Genomic DNA, 18,681 nt, shown 5'->3' with positions numbered 1-18,681 from the left:
GCTAACAAAGCTCTCTTCTTTTCAAGCTCAGGAAGGTGAGATTTATGGCTTCATCTCTTGTGAGAACAGACTGAAGCTGTCACCAGTTCAGCCTGAATCAGACACATTGATAATCTGCTTGTCCCCCTGGCAGGACAGAGTTGAGATGTTGAGATTTCCTGAGTGAGAGCTCAGACTAAGAGCAGAAACACACTTACGAGGTTCACACTTGAATTCTCCTTTTCCATTCCCAAGGCAGGTACAGCTCATCATCTGGCCATTCTCTCCTTGCCTGTCCCACTTCTCCCCAATCTTGTAGTTAACTCCATTGTCATGGCACCACTCTGGAGAAGGCAGAGGAACAAGAATCAGGAGTTATCCCACATGCAGCAGGAGGAAAACAGCTTGGCATTATTTCAGGAAATGCAGGAGAAAGAATCTTCTTAGTTCATCTAAGTCCCAAGGAGGAAATGGGTTCAGCTCCTGCAATTTTTAACTGCTGAAGGCTGTTTCAGATCTGGGAAATGTGTAAAGGCTCTTGGGGGAAAAAGGTAGGATGTGACACAGATTGGAGAGAGGAGGTTTGGTTCATAGGAGGTAAAAAGAAATGAAAAGGAATTTAATAGATGTGGGGCAGAAACAAAGAGAAAAATACTTAAATGCTCTTCTTTGTGCAAATACCCAGCATAAAATTTACCACAATCTCTTAAGAAACAATGGGTAAGCCATGTGTATCAATAATGAAATATAAATATTAATCCTGTAAAATAAGCATATTTTCCTGTAAAATTAGGTGTCTTTACATAGACTCCTCTGCATCTCTGCAAATTGCAGAAACATTCTCTTTGCTGAGCTTATTCCACAATTTAAAAGCTTAATTTCAATTAGTTGGGTATGTGTTATGTTAAACTGCTCAATCACAGACTTTTGTTCCATTCCCTTACGTCAAGTTGGATATTTTTCCATGTAAACCACAGTTCTGCAAAGAATAAAACTTAATGCCCTGGGCAGAAGTGTTAGAAAATTAGAAAACTGGTTTTGCAAGCTGCTTTGCAAAGGCTGCCTGCAATGCAAATCAGATTTATTGTAATACCAGCACTGGCTGTAATACCCACTGAAATCCACACTTTCCCATATTACCTAGACATGTCTGGCAAGGTAAAAAAGCCTCTTATCAATACAGTATTGATTGTTTGCTGATGGCAATTCTAGATTAGCTGCACAGCTCTGAGGTAACCAAAGTTTTCCATCACTTCTCATGATGCAAAACACCGCTTTGGTTTAAGGACTTCAGACCCTGCCTTCATTTGCATCATGTTTGGATCAGGCTGATTCTGTCAAACATGGCACTGGTGCTGGGGGACAGTGGGGGATGGTTAAGAGCAAGCTACTCACTAGAAGAGTCACATCTGAAATGGCCACTGCCAAAGCCTAAACACTGGCACCAGAGCTTAAAGCCAGTTTCAGATAAGCGCTCCCATTCCTCGCCAATGGAATAGAAGGAGCCAGTGTAAGTATCAAAGCAGGTGTCATCAGCTGGCTGGTTTAATCCTTCAGACACTGGAACAAAAAAAAAAAAAGAAACGGGCATCACACACAGCAATGGCAAGTGCTGAAAGACAGAATGATTTTCAGTGAATACACACTTTTTTCTTCTTGTAATATCCTGGCAGGAATGGAGCTACCCCATGGGCATATACTTGATAGTTGTCAGCAGCCCAGCTCCCTGTGATTTATTTTCCATTTGCATGTGTCAGAGCAGTTGAATGATAAAAAAAAAATTGACATGAAGGCTATTTTCATTTTGATTTGCCAAGTTTCAAGCAAGTGTGAGTTTTTACATTTGCTGCTGGTGAGCAACAACCCGACTCTGCCAGTTTTTAGGAGAAAATGTGCTATAAGATGCTGAGGAACAGAGGGGGGTTGGTAGCTGCACCTGCACTTTTTTGAGGTGCTGCAGGTTGTGTGTCATGGCAGGGGGGTGGGAGAAGGAGAGCAGACCCTGTTGTTGGGCAGTGATTTGTCACTTTTGGTGTGTGCCTTGGCTGGTGGATGTTTTTCAAGGTGTGATGATCAGGGTCAAGAGCTCATGGGCCAGTCTATGACAGAGACATGGTACCAGTGATTCTGACTCCCTTGAAGCACAGCAAATTCCAGGTCTCTCTTGGGGTGTTGGGGTGTCTGGAGCCTCAAAGCACATTTCTCTGTGCTTACACAGCAGCTCAGGACAGCTTCTCATCCTACCATCAGTGTGTGTCAGTTATCCAAAACCAGAGGACCTCACAAATCACTTGTCCCAGTGTCCTGCTATGAACTGTCCTTGTCAGAAGATTCCTTTCTCAACTGTTGTAGGTTACCTTGAGTAATGGGAATGAGGCAGGGGCTGCACAGACTCCCTAAGGCTATTCCTTACCAGTGTTGCCAACTGTGACCACCTCCTCCAGCACCTTCTGTCTCCGGTGGTCCTTCAGGGCTTCCACTATGATGTTGTAGGTGGCCCCTCTTGTAAGACCCTTGAGTGTGGCACTAGAAGAAGTGCCAGGAACCCTGAACTGCAACAAGAGACAACGCCAGGTCACCAGAAAGGTGGGAGGGAATACCCTTTAGGTGTTACCTCTCTCATAGGAAAGACAGGGTGTTTAGGATGACTCCAGTGTGCTGTGCCCCGATGGAGCCAGACCACTCCCCTTAGATACTCTGAGAACTTCAAACAATACCAAGTTAGACTTGGCTACTCTGGACTATGGATCACAAGGGGTTAGTTTTGCCATTTCAAGGAGACCAAGGGAGACACAGGAAGAGTGTTGTAGCTTGGAGAAGCAGCATCTCAGTTTTTGAAACTCCCACTCAGCTTGCTGCCCCCTTCCCTGGTGAAATGTCACTGCTGACAGCTTTTCAAAGTTTTCTGGTTTTGCAGTTTTATCCTGTAGATTTTGCCATAAAGGAGATGAGGGAGGCTTTTACCCATCCTGGTCTCAGCTATGTGTTAAGCAGACTTTTTAGGCTAATTCCTGCCACAGCCAAGGGACTGGGGCCCTGAGAGACTGTCCCAGGTGAGGCTACACCATGCAGTAATTATGTCAAGACTGACATGACAGGCACAAACACCGGGCTTTTATTAAAAACTTTTCATGCTTTCTCTCAGGCAGTTCCACACAGCACTGACTCCCTTCTCTCTCTGCAAGATTCCTTCCTCCTTCTACATGACTGGCTAACCCCAAGCTGTCCCTCACACAGCATCTTCTTACCTTGTCTGTCCCTTGCACAACTGCATGTCCCTTACCTCCTCACAGCACAGCCAGCAGCCTCCACAGCCCCAGCTCACTGCAGCAAGCCTCTGGATCTCAAACTCCAACTGCAACTGACTCTCGACCAGCTAGCCCATTCTTTTGTAACTTTTCTTGCCATCCTCATTGGGCAGGCAAGGCTGTCTCCACTTCCCAGCCCTCAGTGCAGCTGTAATCCATCGAGGAGGACTGCCTTCTGCACTACCCTTACAGCCCGTCTCCCACACCACCCCGGCTGTGCTGAGGCAGTTTACCTGCAGGGTGTCCTCATCGTGGCTCACGGGCTGGCAGGAGATGATGTACTCGGAGCTCTCCAGCAGCGGTCTCCAGGAGATGGTGGTGTGAGAAAGGGCCTCCTGGCCCGTGTCGTTGCGCCGGGGCCCGCGGGAGTGCGGGTACGAGGGCTCCACGATGATGGGCACCTGGTAGCCCGGGATCTCGATGGCCTCGTCCACGCTGGGCAGCGGCCGCCGGGAGCCCGGCCTCAGGGGCGTGGCTGTGGTGGGTCCAGGCCGCCTGTAGCCGTGCTCCTCGAAGAACACTTGCTGGCCCTGGTGGCCGACTGTCTGAGGGTGCCCAGAGGAGCCTGGGAGCTGGATCCCATTTCCATTGTCATATCTATTGTTGGTGAGGTAAGGGGTCCCCTCGTCAATGGATGGCACGTCCAGGATGTCGGGCTGGTTGGGGTGTGGTCTGCTGATCAACGTGGGCAGCTCATCTGGCCAAAGAAAGGTTAGAGGCCATCAAGCAAAGTCACACCACTCCAAGCAGCAAATATTACAAATCACCCCAAGATGCAACAGTTTTTTTTAACCTTGCAGTGATTGTAAAGGTAATTTCCCTCTCCGTATCTTCTTCCACTTCTTTTCACAAGAAGTGTGTTGGTATGAAATTTTCTTACAGCTGAGCAACACTTTTGAACACTGCAAACCAAAGAAGCCACCACCACTGCTCAAACTGAGAAGAAATTATTACAAGAGATAGTTGCAGGTTATCATTTTAAGAAGAATCACTGGTGAGAAGGAAGAAAATTGCTCCTTGATGACATTTTGCTTGCTATAGGTATCTCAATCTTGTACTGTGAAAGTTGCAAAATAAGAGGAATGCAACAGGCAACAAATTGAATGAATTCTACATTTGATGCCATCAAGTGTTGGACAGGAATGTTAACCCTAATTATCCATTAGGTACCCAAGCAAGAATCCAGCAGCAAGCACACACTGTTCTGTTGCTAGTGTTCAAACACCAGCAAATGTGATTAATATGAATTTAGAAGTGTACCTCCTGCATCCTTAGAAAGGAAAAGTCTCCTTACACAGCCTATTTGACTCAAAGAAAAGGTGTGGCTGAGTGGTGTGGACAGATATATTTAAAAAACATTATTATTTCAGTCCTCCACAAGTGTCCTTCAATGTCTTTCACACTGTACTCCCCAAGTGGAAGATATCTCCTCTTGGCACACAACAATCCAGAGCTTTGTTTACCTGTCCTTTTTCTGCCAACCAGTGGCTCACTCTTCTGATTGTTCTTCACAGCAATGATGTAGATGATGTATTCAGTGCCAGGTTCCAAACCTAGGGAGGAAGGAAGGACATGGAACAATTTTAGACTTATGAGTTGCTTTTCTTTTATGATTATGTGTGAGAACTAAGGCAGAATGAGAGGTGGGTATAGCTACAACAGCATCAGGTCTGTGCATTCCACACCTGAGGTTTTCAGGACAGTGCAGAGAGCTCAGCCTCCTGTTCCTCAGAGCAGGTTTGCAATCTGACCATGTCAGTTGGGACCATGGACCCAAACATAAGGGATCTTTAGCACATGTGACTGGTGGGGTGACAGAATCAGGGCCTTTCTTTCTTGAAAGGACAACATATGTGACAACATGTTCATATGTGGTGGCTGTTCTGATCAATGAAGTGCAATGTGCTTGTAGGACAGGTACGCTTACAGGACCACTCTCTAGTACTGGAACCCACAAAAAGAACACAATTTTCTCTGTCTACTAGCTAACCATCAGCACGTTTTATAATTAGGCCTTTCCCCTCCCTCTCTCTTGAAATTCGAGTGTTTCAGCTGAAGAGCTCCCAGAGAAAGCAGAGTTACCAGTGATGGTAGCCTCAGTGGTGCCAGGCCGGGGGCGAGGCAGGACCTCCTTGACTGGGGAGCCAGGTTTCTCATATCTGATGATGTAGCCAGTGATCTTGGCTCGGGGAGGCTGCCAGGTGGCCAGCAGGGAGTTGCTCGTGGTTGTAAGGAAGCGCAGGTTAGAAGGAGCATCGATAGCTGGGTGGAAACAAAAGGGTTTAACAAGTCAAATGCAGAGAAGACCAGAATATTCTTCACCTGAGCTACAGCTTCTTCTCTCAAACCTATGGCTGTAAGTCACAATATTAAACATGATCAGATACAGACAACTCCTAACTGGCCACATGTGATCAGTGTGTGTTAACATAAGCAAAATATCAGACAAGATTATTACCAGTAGAGGCATCCAGTACCACTGGGGAGCTGCGTGCATTCTCATTCAGAGTGTACAGGTAGATCTTGTAGTCAGTGCCAGGCTGCAAACCTAAAATGAAGTTGAAACACAAGTGTTAGCTAAGGAGAGGAAGCCACCTAAGATGCCCATCAGGTCTTTCAACAACCTCTTCTTGGAGCCTAGTCTTGATGCTTCATTTTTCCCCACCTTTTGTTCCTGTAGTATTTCTCATCAAGGATATTCAATTCCAAAACAAGAACCCAGTTTGTTTCCTGCTATGAACCTGCAGCTGCAGAAGCCTTCACCTACCAGTGATGGTGTAACTCCTGAGTTCAGGGTTGATGGTCCTCTGGATGGGGTTCTGGCCACCTGCAGGGATGGCTTCCACCAGGAAACCAGTGATGGTCTCAGTCTTGGTCCTCCAGGTAATGGTGATGGTTGTCTCAGTGACATCTGTCACCCGGGGCCTGCGAGGGGGACTCACATCTGCACCACAAGGAAAGGGGCTCTGTCAGTACAGTGGGGACTGGGAATCTCATCAGCCAAGTGTTGGTGAAGCCTGGGATGGAGCTTTGGACAGAGAGCAGGCTCCTGGCCTCTGTACCCACACAGCACTGAGTGGTCATCTGGGGAGGGCCACCACTTACTTTCAAGGGTTGTGACCACCCCCTGGGCTGGTCTGCTGGTCAGAGAATCCTTCAGGGCATAAACACTCACTTCATACTTGGTTGCTACCTAGAATGGACAGAGTTATACCATGTTAGAAGAAGGACCTGGCACAGGGGGAAATACTCCTGCCCTCAGTCGGTGTTTTTAGTGGAGCCACGTTTCTCAGCCACCACCGAAAAAATGAAACCTTAAAATAAATCGGGGAAGGATTGATGGGATAATTCTAATTATTTCCAGTTGTAATAAAAGAGTAGGCATGGACCCTGACACACTGTGCACATTTGGGAGTAGAAGAAATCCTGGAAGAAGCTTATTTATCACCACTCGTTTTAGAATCTGTGCTTCAAAGCTGATTCTTCAGAGAAACTCTAATTTCCCTCCTATTTTTGCTAGGGTTAATGGATGCCATTTGCTATGCTAAGGAATAAAATAATGTGAATAAGAGAATTCTGAAAGTAACAGCATGGGGGGTTTTGTCCTTGTCTGCATCAGACCATGGGTCCACTTAGATTAGAATGTTTTTTAAGGCTCATTTTTGAAAATGATTCATAAAACTCCTTAAAAACAGATCAGTAGCTTTTTAAGATCACAGGAACCATAAAAGCAATTATTCGCAGCCTTCTCCAGTTCAGGAACTCCTGAAATGTTTCCAGCAGAGAAGATGGCTATATAGCAAATTTAAGCCTACTCACAAAAGACTTGCATTTTTAACTTATATTTTGCAGATGTCTTAAAAATAGGCAATAGACTGCCAGAACTCCCATATCACAGCTTGAAATCTATGTGTTAGATCACTTTATCTGACCTCTTTTGTGAAAGATGAGTAAAAGCATTTTGCTGGGTTGCTTTTGATTGTGAACTTGGTAATCTGCATTTGATTAGGCATCCAGTCTCTCTGTCCTAGATGAGGTAAGGGGGTAGAATGCAGCTTCAGCAGGCCAATTACTTGCCTTTTAAAAAAGCTACAGTACTGAGTAGCTGCAGTCTGACTTGCCATGAGCTTCGGAGCCAGACCCTTAGGAGTTGTAATGATCTGCTCCAACTGAAGCTCCTGACATAGGAATCTGAAATTCCTTCCAAAAATCTCCTTCCCACAAAACAAAAAGAAGTTACCATTAAGCCAGACACGACTGCAGATGTGCTGTCTGGAGAAAGGTTGATTTCTTTCATAGGACCAGTCTTTTCTTTGGGGTTCACTCTGACTCTGTAGCCAGTGAGGCGAACGTTGGGTGCATTCCAGTTGATGGTGAGACTGGTGGGAGTCACCTGAGTAAACTTCAGGTTTGTGGGAGGTGGAATTGCTGCAAAAATCCAGATTGGCACACTGTTACTTTAAAAAAAGACAGTCTTGGATAAGACAACATTCTCTCCTGAACACAAGACAGAAAAGTGGAGTGCCTTGTGCAAACACAGGCATAAAGCACTGTGGGAGAGGATTTGTTATTCAAGAAGAGATTCTCAAATCTACAGTAACACTTTTCAGCAGAAATGAGGAGATATCGATGCTTCAAGTCTGCAGTTAAGTGAGCAATGACATTTGCTATGATATAAGGTAAAGGCTTGGGAAGGTGCTTAAATCTCCAGCAGGCCAGTCTGTTTTAATTATTCTACCAGTCTCTCCTTTTCATCACACAGCTCATGGTTTAGTCCTGCTCCACTGGCTCCTGTCTGTTCATTTCCAAAATACAACAGATGGTTTACAAAAGTAAGTAGGAAGCAGGCTCAGGAATGGCAGGGAAGATACAAAAATACTGCAAATGGAGAGGGGAAGCATTTTACAGCCACTTACACAGCGAGCAAGGCAATGGAAAAGCAGAGCTGTGGTGGCCATAAGGCTCATCACACAAGAGCCTGTCCACAAGCTAACACATCCACTATCCTTACAAACAAATGCTTGCCTAAAAAAAGGAGTGTCCATTGAAATATTTTATTGCCTTACTGTTGGTAAGCCTGGGGCTGTAAACAGAGCAAAGACATACCTTAGCACAGTGCCCACTATGGCACATTGCTATCAAAGCTTTCCAGTTTTACAAATGGGAAATACAGGGTAATTCTTTCTTCTGGCTTTGCTCAGAGCTCAGTCTAAGGCTCAGGAGAGTCAGTGGAAATTCCTGAATGACTTAAAATGCACTTTTGAACAGCCTACAAAAGGTAAACCACAGAGGGTGGGTTTGAAAAAGTATTATATTTGCATTTCTGGCAGGTAGTCAGCCAGCTGTTCCATCATTACATCACTTTGCTTCAGTTAAGCACAGCAGATCTGTACACTAGGACCCACTGAATTCATTCCACCCCTGAAATTAAAGTGCCAACTTCTCAGCCACAAATGAATGGGAGATCTTTATTACACAGGTGCTACCTGTCTTTGTAATAAAGTCACATCTGGTAATGCTGGAAGCTTGCAATGGATTCCATACTGCTGGAAGCAACATTAAGCTTGCAAAAATTTTCCTTTTTTAATCAGGGAGTTTTCAATGCATGGAATTGTAGCTGGATCAGCCTGGCACAGAAGGGACTCTCCTGTGGAGGTGATGAGGGTGCAGGCTGTGGGCATGCAGTGGGCTGTGTCCCTAGGGCACTGCCAGTGGGGGATCTGCAGGCTCTGTGAGATCTGAGGGTTCAGCAATCCCCCAGCCCTTCCTGCTGATCCTTGGCTCCAACAGCAAGGTCCCTGAGGCATGAAAGCTGCCCTCCTCTTTCCTGCTAGTCACTACCTGTGCTTTCAGGTGTCCCATACCTTGAAGGCAAGACAAGAGCATTGTGAGAGTGCTCACCATGGATCAGACCTGGGACAGGACACCACCAGGCACCCCTCCCTCCTTTCTCTAGGATCCTGCAATCCTGCTCTTCTGCCTGATGTGTATGCAGGCTGACTCTGCCGGCAGGCAGCTCTCTGGCCCCAGCTAAGCCATCCTTGAGGAGCAATCCCATTCCCTGGGCTGCCCCCGGGGCTGTCCCGGCACGGAGCACCAGCTGCACATGGAAGCACACTTTACCCCTCGGGGCTGCTGCCATGGCCTGCTGGGTGTGGTGGTGGGAGCTGTACCTGTGGACTGGGTCCCAGTGAGGGGCAGGCTCTCCATGTCATCGTAAATGGCAACGATATTGATAGTGTACTCAGAACCTGGCCTGAGGCCATGCAGCTCAGCAGTGTCTTCTTCGCCACCTGGGGCCGGCAATAGCTCATGGATTCCATCCTCAGGGCTTGAGTAGGTCACCCTGTATCTGGTGACTTGCCCCTGAGGGCTTTCCCAAGCAATTTTGATGGAATCAACATCCACCTCAGTGAATGTTAGTCCTTTAGGGCGGTCAATGTCTGTTAGGCAAATTAACGGTAAGAGGTTAAGTGATAAAAAGCAGGTTGTGGGTGAGGAAAATAAAAAGCATTTCCATTACATGCAAAGCGGTTTTCAGTTTGGCGTGGCAAGGGGGCACTGGATTCTCCCCTGTGCTGCACCTTGCACACATGCTTACATCCCTGAGCCTGAGTTTGCAGGTGCCAGGCAGCAGGAAGGCAATCTTGGCTTTGTTGAAACCAAAAGGACCTGCATTGCCCCCTTCAAAGCAACCAATTCTCACCTATTTTTGTGTCTCCTTGGCACCAAAACCCCCTTCACACAACTCTAGTAGCATTAAGCCGCCTTAAAAGTGAACAAGAGTAAAAAAAGAAACGGGAATGTTAAGACCCATTTCTCCCATGTAAATGGTTACTAGTGCCAAAGGCAGCTGGAGAACCCACCAGGCTCTGTAAGTTTGGGTTCTTTGCAACCCAAGTTTGTAAGTTTGGAACTTGCTGTTCTCTACTGTGAGCTGCTGTGCAAGGTGCTAGTCCAAGGAGAATCCATCCCACTATTTTCTTTCATAAATTAATATCCAATTAACACAAAGCAAAATTACTCAGCATATTATACTGTAAAATCCATTAGAAACAAACTTTTCAGCTTTGTATTGAGTGCACAGGGAATGTCCACAGGTGCAACTGGGTGATATGCACACTTCCCAATTAAATCATTTCACAGGATTTTCCTGGAAAGGTGGGAGCTCAGAGCAGAGGAAGTGAGCCTTGTTCCTCAGTCTGGAGCGGCTATCACAGAAATACACCCCTTTGTTACACAAAATGGGAGGATCTAGCATGTAATTTTTATATTGGATCAAAATCATGCTTTTATAAAAAGTTTCATCAATTGCCATGTTGTATTAGTCCTCAATTTTCTACATTTTCTAGATGGCAAAGGTGATTTTTGTCCAGGAATTTGTTGGTTTAAATGTGGACTCTTCACTCATCTCTGCAAAGCTCTGGAGAAGCTCCTGTTGTCTGTAGTGTTTGAGGTTGTCATGGTTTTGACTACAAGCTTGAGCAGGAGAATAAGAATCACAAAAATCCCTAGCCCAGAGGTATCTCTCAAAAGCACTTTACCTCAAACATATCTCTGAGGTACAAGGTCCCTCTTGTGTCCCTTCTGTGACCAGAGCACGACTGCTGTTCTGTACATGGCACCTCAGTCCTGGCATCACTCTTTGTTTTGCAGTGCTTCATCCCAAGCTCTGGTACAACCCATGTGGTTTCCCTTACTCCCTCTCACAGGACAAGTGCTCCCAAGCCCAGTCCAGTCCCTTAACAGCAATCACCTTTGCCACCTAGCTCCACACAGAAGAGATTTTGGCACATTTTATCAACTGATTGGCTGATGGCAAACAAAACCCCAGAAGACTTTGTGGCTTTAGTGAAAGAAAATAAGAAGCGCAGCGCTTTCAGGGGGCGGGAAATGGCATTTTGGCAGAATTTGAGGCAGAGGGACTGCGGTTTTGCCAGCATCTGCAGTTAAGGTGCATGGTACTTCTCACAGGGCAGACCACCTCACACTCTCCTGGAGACCCTTGGCTTTAGCTTTCCCTGGGAATGTGGTGGTAGGTTCAGACATCAATAGAAAACATGTGTTTGTTGCCATGAAGTGAAATACGTACTGGTGACAGCTGTGTGAACCAAGGGCTGGCTCTCCCCGTTCTGATTCTGAGCAATGACACTGACCATGTACTCCACTGTGGGCTGCAGACCTTCAATAGTGACTTGAGTTTGATCTGCCGGGAAAGAACACCATCAAGTCAGAAAGAACAGCACAAAAATGCAGAGAGCTGGCCTCAAAGTAGCCTTGAATGAACGGCCTGTCTAAGCCATGAATGTCATTAAAACAAGGTGGGACTGACAAATTAAATTGGCCTTTAAATTGCACCGTGCTTCTCTGGCAGTGCACAACTGCAATTTGTACCTGCTCCAAGGCTCCACAGCTGAAAAGGCAGGTTAGCACAGAGGGTAAAACAAAGTACAGAGAAACCAGCTTTCATCATTTTTTAGGGTAGGACTGATCATGAACTCAGCTGCATCACAAGCATCCCCAAATGTTCTGGTGATCCCACAAAATGCAGTTTTCCTGAGAGCTGACGTGGCTCATAGGATCCACAGGTACTACACGACAAACCCATAGGGAATGTGACTGAACCCACGCTGTGACGAAGGGTCATGTTATGTGACTTCCAGAAGGATTTCAGAGCAAGTTTTGCTGGATGCTAGAAAATCCAATGGTACTTCTTTGAAATGCAGATTTTTTTCATGCACACTGAAGCTCCCAAGAACAAACTTTTGCAGTACAGTGGTGTCAAAAAAACATGAAGCTTTTGGGGCAAAAATACGCTTGAGCTCATCTGTCCAGGTTAAGACAGAACTGAAAATCAGCAGGATGGCAAAAAAAGGTACAAGCAGCAGTAGGATTTTAGTGGTCACATCTTGCATTCTTTACAGATCCAGGGAAGGATGACATGACTCTTACCTGCAGGGACATTTTTTATTTTTGAGGGCCCACGTCCATCCTTGGGGGCAGCAGTCACCCGATACCCTGTGACTGGGGATGTTGAAGGGAGCCATCTGATGCTGATACTGTTGTCCTGGACATCAGTGACTTGCATTTGGGATGGTGTGTCTATTTCTGGGCAACAAAAATAGTATTTCTGAGTATGTTGGTACAGGAAACCATCCCCCTACTGTTGTGTCCTGGCTGAATTTTATTCTGCACTGCTTGGAAGAGAAAACACATGTTGCTATTTCTCATGCTAGCCCAGAGCACAAAAGCCTTAGCCATGATGTGTGGGGGAGTGATTTCATATCAATGTTAGTTGAGGATTTTTGTTGTTTTAAAGGTTACTAAACGCCTTTATCTGCAGCTACAGCAGGAGTAGGATTAGGCTATATCCAAATCAGGAGTGAGACAACAGTGTTGGTGTTAGAAAGTTAGGTCTCCTCAGGATCACATAATCTGACAGTGAAGCACTAGAATTAAGCTAACAGTAACCCCACATTATGAGAGCCCGACAGGATTTCCACTAGTGAGTAGCTGAGCATTGCTTTTATCCCCATCTGGACTCCACAAGGTTTCCCTTCTCCAAGTCCATAGTCTCCTGTGCCATGTCAGTTATCATGCTGGGCCACCAAGATACACAGCTTCACTGAAACTGATGGCCTTAGAGCCCATGGCTTCTAAAAGAAACCAGTGATACACATTTATGGGGAAGAGCCAACACAAAGCTGTGGGGAGTTTTGTCTTGTTTGGTTTCACAGGTCTCACCTGTTCTGTAGGTGACAGTGACTGGCTTGCTGCTGGCAGGGCTGTCTCCACGGCCAGTTACAGCATACACAGTGATGGTGTATTCAACACCAGGCTTGATGCCAGTGATGGTGGCAGTAGACACGGTGCCAGGCACTGTGAACTCCTGTACTGGGCTGCTTCCACCTAGGAGAAGTAGGTTAAAAAAGAAATGTGATGAATCTGTAAGCATACATTTAAAATCTCTACAAAAACCAGGACAGTCCTATATGCATCAAGCTGAAGACAGGACCTTGCTGGATCAAAGTGTTTTTGACCATTCCAAAGAAAAGAATGAAATATGTACACAGAGCCACCTCTAAAATTATTGCAATACTCCAGATAGTCTTTCTTATAGGTAGACAAAATATGATTTGTTCTTTTTTAAAGAAGGCACCAATATGTCTGCTACAGCCTAAGGTGCCTTTGCTATTTGCTTTCTAATGGCCTCAGTGATCTGTGACCAGCTGTAGCAGCCTGCCCTCACCTGTTTCACCATACGTGATCCGGTAGTATCTGACTGTCACTGCAGGAGCATCCCAGGAAATCTTGAGGCTGGTTGGGCTGGTAGGGGTGACTTCCAGGTCCCTTGGAACATCAGATACTAGAAAAACAGGGAATTGAGAAGGGAGTTTAAACACAGTTGTAAAATCAGCTACATACTCCACTTATATCATGCTCCTCTGCTACTCATATGTCTGTCCTCTCCAAATCACATGGCACTGGACTGGATTTAATGAAAATAGTTCTAGTGGCCTAGAAACATGTGAAAGCAGCATGGGTCCTCCCACCTTTTTCTAAATCAGGCCCTACCTCAGTACACAGGCATTTCCTCATAAGTGAAGCTGGTAGGGGAGATGTGGTTTAAAACAGCAACTTACTTTGCTAGAGGACACTCCAAATCCAGCATTCCCTCCAGGCTCACCTGTTGTTTGCTGGCCAACCAAGGGCAGGCTCTCCTCCCTGCCGTTGACAGCGATGATGCTGACCACATACTCAGTGCCTGGCAGCAGGTTGGTGAGGGTGATGGAGTTCCTGGAGGGGGGCACACGGTCCTCCTTGGGCCGGCCCCCACCCTGCTCGGGCTGGTAGCGAATCCTGTAGCCTGTGATGGTGGCACGAGGAGCGATCCAGTGCACCGTGAAGGAGTTTGCTGTTATGTCCGAGAAGTCAAGGCCAGTGGGGGAATCAAGACCTGTGTATTTCAAGAGACACAAGGCTGAGCTCAACCAAACTGCTTGGCATCATCATAGGGGAAAAAAGTAATCAAGTCCCATTAATTAATTCTTAAAGGATGGCATTAACCATGTGTGCATCGAAGTACCTGTTTTCTGAATTCCATACAAAGGTGCACTCTCATGCTGCTCAGAAACGCTGTAGACTTTCACCAGATATTCGGTGCCAGGGAGCAGGTCTGTGGAGTTGAAGAACAGGAATTTGGGCATGTTTCTTTGCTAACATCAAGAAGTTAATCAACCTACACAATTTTAACTGTGTTTCTTAGGAGACAATCAGGTTTTGGTTGATGGAAGTTCAAGCCTCCAGGACAATCAAAAGTTTAAATCAGTTATTTTTGTGGCATTATAGTTCCTTGCAGTGCTTTAGCCTAAAGGAGCATGATATCCTATGTTATTGCTTCATTAGTTTGTGGAGATTGACTAGAAGCAGTTACTTTTTACAGGGTCCCTTCTAGTTATCTACTAGTTTAATTATGCACCAGGCCAAAGCCTTAGAAGATCTAAGCTGAAATAGGGCCAAGGATTTCTAACACTGCTGTTCTAACTCAGACAAGCACTAGATTTAGGTTTTTTCTCTGAAAACAGATCTTGTCTCTCACTTAACCAACCAGATTCTGAGACAGAGGGAAAAAAAAAAAACAACAACTATAAATACAACACAGCTTTTGCCCCAAAAATTAATGTCAGCTCTTGGAAAATGCCCACATTTTGCTGCCATGTCCTGTAAGGTTTCGAAATAGGATGTGTTTTCTGGTCTGAGAATACAAAGTCAAACGACCTTTTGCATATCCTGATCCTCTCCCTGAACCTCTGCACTGCAAGTCCTTGACACTATTGGCAAACCAGGCAAACGTGTATTTACTGTTAATACCTAACCCGGCCGCAAATCAATGCAATTGCCTCATAGCCTGATTCATCACTGTCCTTGGATCGACAGGAAAAGAACTTGCCTGTGGTTTGGCTTTAACTTGGGCAAAGCTAGAGGCCAAACCCCATTTGGTGTGAGTTTGTATGAGGCTACTTGCAACATCACTTTAGATCAGCTGAGAATTTGGCCAGCCACAATTTTTTTTTTTTTGCCTCATCTTGTCGTATGGACCTTCTCACCCTCTACAAATACTTGAAAGGAGGCCGTAGCAAGGTGGGGGTCAGTCTCTTCTCCCAGGTAACAAGTGATGGGACAAGAAAAGACCTCAAGCTGCATTAGGGGAGGTCGAGGTTGGATATCAGGAAAAACTTCACAGAAAGGTTGGTTAGGTGTGGAGTCACCATCCCTGGAAGTGTTCAGGGGGTGTGGATTGGCACTTGGTGGTGAGCACGGTGGGGCTGGCTTGATGGTTCAACTTGAGGACCTTGGAGGTCTTTTCTCTTAGTAATATTATGATTTTATGATGAAGGGCTTCTTATGTTTGGCTTATGCAGGTAACCCACTTACTTGTTAAGATGACCATGTTGTCTGAGGGCGAGACTGTCACCTCTGCAACATCTTCCTCCTTCTTGGCAGGGGAGTAGCGCACCAGGAAACCGCTCAGCACGATGGAAGTCGGGGCAGTCCAAGTCACCCTCATGGTGTCAGGCCCCACATTAGTGAAGCGCAGGTCAGTGGGAGGAGGCACAGCTACACAGCAAAGAACAAACCCACCTCAGTTCTCAGATTCACATCCATCAAGATGTCTGCTCAGGGAATCAATCACCAGAGAAAGTATCTCATGCACAACACACTACGGCATCAGACTCATGCAAACAGACTTCTAAACTACATTTGGTTCTACTACGGTTAAGAGAAAAATGTGTCTGCACTACTGTCAGGCTGCTTTAACCTCTTAGCAATTCCTGATATGTTAAATGTACCCCGTGGGGCTAATTTAAAAAACAAGGTAGCAAGTTTCAGTACTGTGCTTCTCGTAGCTGGATTTTGTATTACAGATGTGGTGCCAAGAGAGGTTTAAAGTTGCCATACAGCAGTTTACAGATGGAAAAGTAATCTCATCTAGAATCCGTACATGCACACACAAGAGAGGAGAGGGTATATCACTAATTTCCTATGACTCTACTTCTACTCATGTTGAAGGATTTACAGCCTCAGGACTTTGAAACACAACAGGATTTCATGCAAGAACCAGTTTCCAGCTCTCCTTCAGCTCATGCACTATAGAGACCCTTGACAGTGTGGCATGGCTGTCACTGGCATGTACTCAGGGAGTGGTGTCCATCCGCCTCCTTTGGGGCATTGTGGAAAGAGCGTGGCCACCATGGAAATGGGCTGCTGGAAGTTCAAACAGCTGTCAAGGCTGGAGGGTGTCTGCTGATCTGCTCTGCCCTTTAGCACTCCTAAGTCTGCAGAATCACAGTTTTAAAGTCTGGCAAACACACAGCTCATGTTTCAGGCTCTTGGTTCCAACTGGATCCTGGAAATCTGAATAGCAGAAGGTGAATGAGCCTGGCAAGTCTGCAGTCATTCATGGTATTAAAATGCCTCCAATTCAAAAACCAGCAGCCCCACATCCATCCCTAGCTGCCACCTGGGGAAAGGAGCGAGCTGGGTCTGTCAGGCTTCCCCACAGCCAGCAGCTCAATTCCTCTTTGGACAAAGCCCCAGCACCTGGACAGCCAGTGACAGCCAGTGACACCACCCACGTCACAAAACACAGAAGTTTTCAAAATTCACCCGTTTGCTGTGTCAGAGTGGTAGGGGCGCTCTCTCCGCCATTAATGAGTGTGATTACACTGATGTCGTAATCAATGCCCGGCTCCAAGCCTGTCACTGTGTAGTATCCTACTGAGGAGTCCACAAAATCTTCAAAAATAGGGACACTTTCTCCTGCTGCAACTACTGTGATGCGGTACCCAATAATGGTGGAGGCATTTAACGGGGTCCACCTCAGGCCGATGCTCGAGTCAGTTATGTCAACAAAGCTTAGGTCAGTGAGCTGGGGCACCTCTAATGAGTTAAAGAGCAAATGGGAGAGGCAGAGACACACGGAGGCAAAAGAAAGACAAGGGAGAGAAAAGCAGTGTTCATCACTATTAACATCGACAGAACTTGGGAAGCAATTGCGGTGATATGCACAATTTCTCTTGAGGTTTGGGGGAAAAAGCAAGGATTTTGGAGGGGTGGTTTTTTCTTGTTGTGTCTTTGCTTTTGCTGTTTTCAGGTTTTTTTCTTATATTTACCCTTCAATGCAGTGTCCAGCTGCTTCCCTGGGCAGACAAAAGCTGAAACCCCAATCCCCTCAGAAGCTGAAACTCCAATTCTCTCTAGACATATAATTTTCAAAGAGTTCTACAAGAGGCACTTAACTTGCAGCAAATTTACTTTGAGCAATGATAAAGCCACTCAGACCCTTCATTTTCTGACAAAAATAGAAGCAGAAAAAACACAGCCCTGTTTTGTTTTTTTTTTTAACAGGTAAACTACAAGATAGCAAAGTTTACTAAAGTATAAATAAAACAACAACTCTGAAATAATAGTTGACTGATCCTCTAAAATCATGGTTTTGCTCAAATGGTCAATCTTACTTTTATCACTGGGATCACAAAAACAGCTCATTTGAAGGGGCTAAATTGGACCCTCAGCTGGTGAGAACCTTCACAAAGTTCCAGGGTAGATCCTCCACTGTCTGAACTATTCACACTGCACTTGGAAAAAAGCCTCAAATCCCTTCAATGGCTTGAGGATCTGGCCCAGAATTCCTCAAGTTCTACTTACCAACTAACTGCTGCAATACTTGTGCTAAAAACAAATTACATGGAACAGTAAGTAATAGAACACTTCCTTGGACACAGGGTAAATGGTTAAAAATGACCTTGAGATGGTATTAATTCTGAATATTCCCAAATTCAGAGGTTCTGCCCAGCACATGATGTGGCCAAGAGCCTGGCATACATGGCTAAAACTCTTCCAAATCTCAAGTTTTAGCCACTGAATAAGAATGCTCTTTAATGACATTTTAGATGCTGTCTGAATTTCTGTAGGGAAAATAAGCACAGCTGTGACTTTTTTCCCCTATTGATATTATTCCATTAGCAAAGGTGCTCATTTCCTGCATGTTAGGACCAGCAAAACTGGGCAGGGAATGGGGAATTTTAGATGCATCTTTAATTGACAATGACCAAACCTTCAGTTGCTCAAGTCAATAAACTGGCATTGATTTAAGCCACAAGATTTGGCTGTGTAACTTTTTCAGGGTGATCCTGAAATCAGTGGGAGCTAACGGATGCTCTTCCTCACTCAGGATCAGACATCAGTGAGTCAAAGATGCAGGACTCTGTATCCATTCTGTTCATTACAAGTTAGTTTGAAAAGTAATTATGGGACAGAAATATTGCTTTAATAATCATGGTTATGTTCTATTTTGATGCCCCTCTTGGAAAACATTTATTTTACAGAATAG

The 18,681-nt window shown here is 45.5% G+C and overlaps 1 protein-coding gene across 4 annotated transcripts in view; it reads right to left on the bottom strand.

Moving 5' to 3' along the window:
• The window catches only part of FN1 (fibronectin 1), a 52,519-nt gene that overhangs the window by 2,866 nt on the left and 30,972 nt on the right, over positions 1–18,681 (bottom strand). The window contains exons 25-43 of one of the 4 annotated variants that reach the window (XM_014881987.2): positions 16,956–17,228; positions 15,723–15,905; positions 14,374–14,463; positions 13,975–14,244; positions 13,537–13,653; positions 13,032–13,196; positions 12,240–12,395; positions 11,380–11,493; positions 9,461–9,730; positions 7,528–7,715; positions 6,393–6,480; positions 6,055–6,231; positions 5,746–5,835; positions 5,370–5,549; positions 4,751–4,840; positions 3,521–3,984; positions 2,393–2,531; positions 1,375–1,539; positions 198–323 (exon numbers count right to left, since the gene is read on the bottom strand). In XM_014881987.2, the coding sequence (XP_014737473.1) occupies positions 198–323; positions 1,375–1,539; positions 2,393–2,531; positions 3,521–3,984; positions 4,751–4,840; positions 5,370–5,549; positions 5,746–5,835; positions 6,055–6,231; positions 6,393–6,480; positions 7,528–7,715; positions 9,461–9,730; positions 11,380–11,493; positions 12,240–12,395; positions 13,032–13,196; positions 13,537–13,653; positions 13,975–14,244; positions 14,374–14,463; positions 15,723–15,905; positions 16,956–17,228 (3,345 nt within the window). The remainder of the gene's footprint in view (positions 1–197; positions 324–1,374; positions 1,540–2,392; positions 2,532–3,520; positions 3,985–4,750; positions 4,841–5,369; positions 5,550–5,745; positions 5,836–6,054; positions 6,232–6,392; positions 6,481–7,527; positions 7,716–9,460; positions 9,731–11,379; positions 11,494–12,239; positions 12,396–13,031; positions 13,197–13,536; positions 13,654–13,974; positions 14,245–14,373; positions 14,464–15,722; positions 15,906–16,955; positions 17,229–18,681) is intronic. The other 3 variants (XM_014881989.2, XM_014881990.2, XM_014881991.2) reach the window with 3 other exon arrangements.

The sequence above is a fragment of the Sturnus vulgaris genome, chromosome 7 (genome assembly GCF_052056855.1).
Source record: "Sturnus vulgaris isolate bStuVul1 chromosome 7, bStuVul1.hap1, whole genome shotgun sequence".
Classification (NCBI taxonomy): Eukaryota; Metazoa; Chordata; class Aves; order Passeriformes; family Sturnidae; genus Sturnus; species Sturnus vulgaris.
The sequence above is the reverse complement of the archived record's forward strand: the minus strand, read 5'-3'. Positions and strand labels throughout refer to the sequence as shown.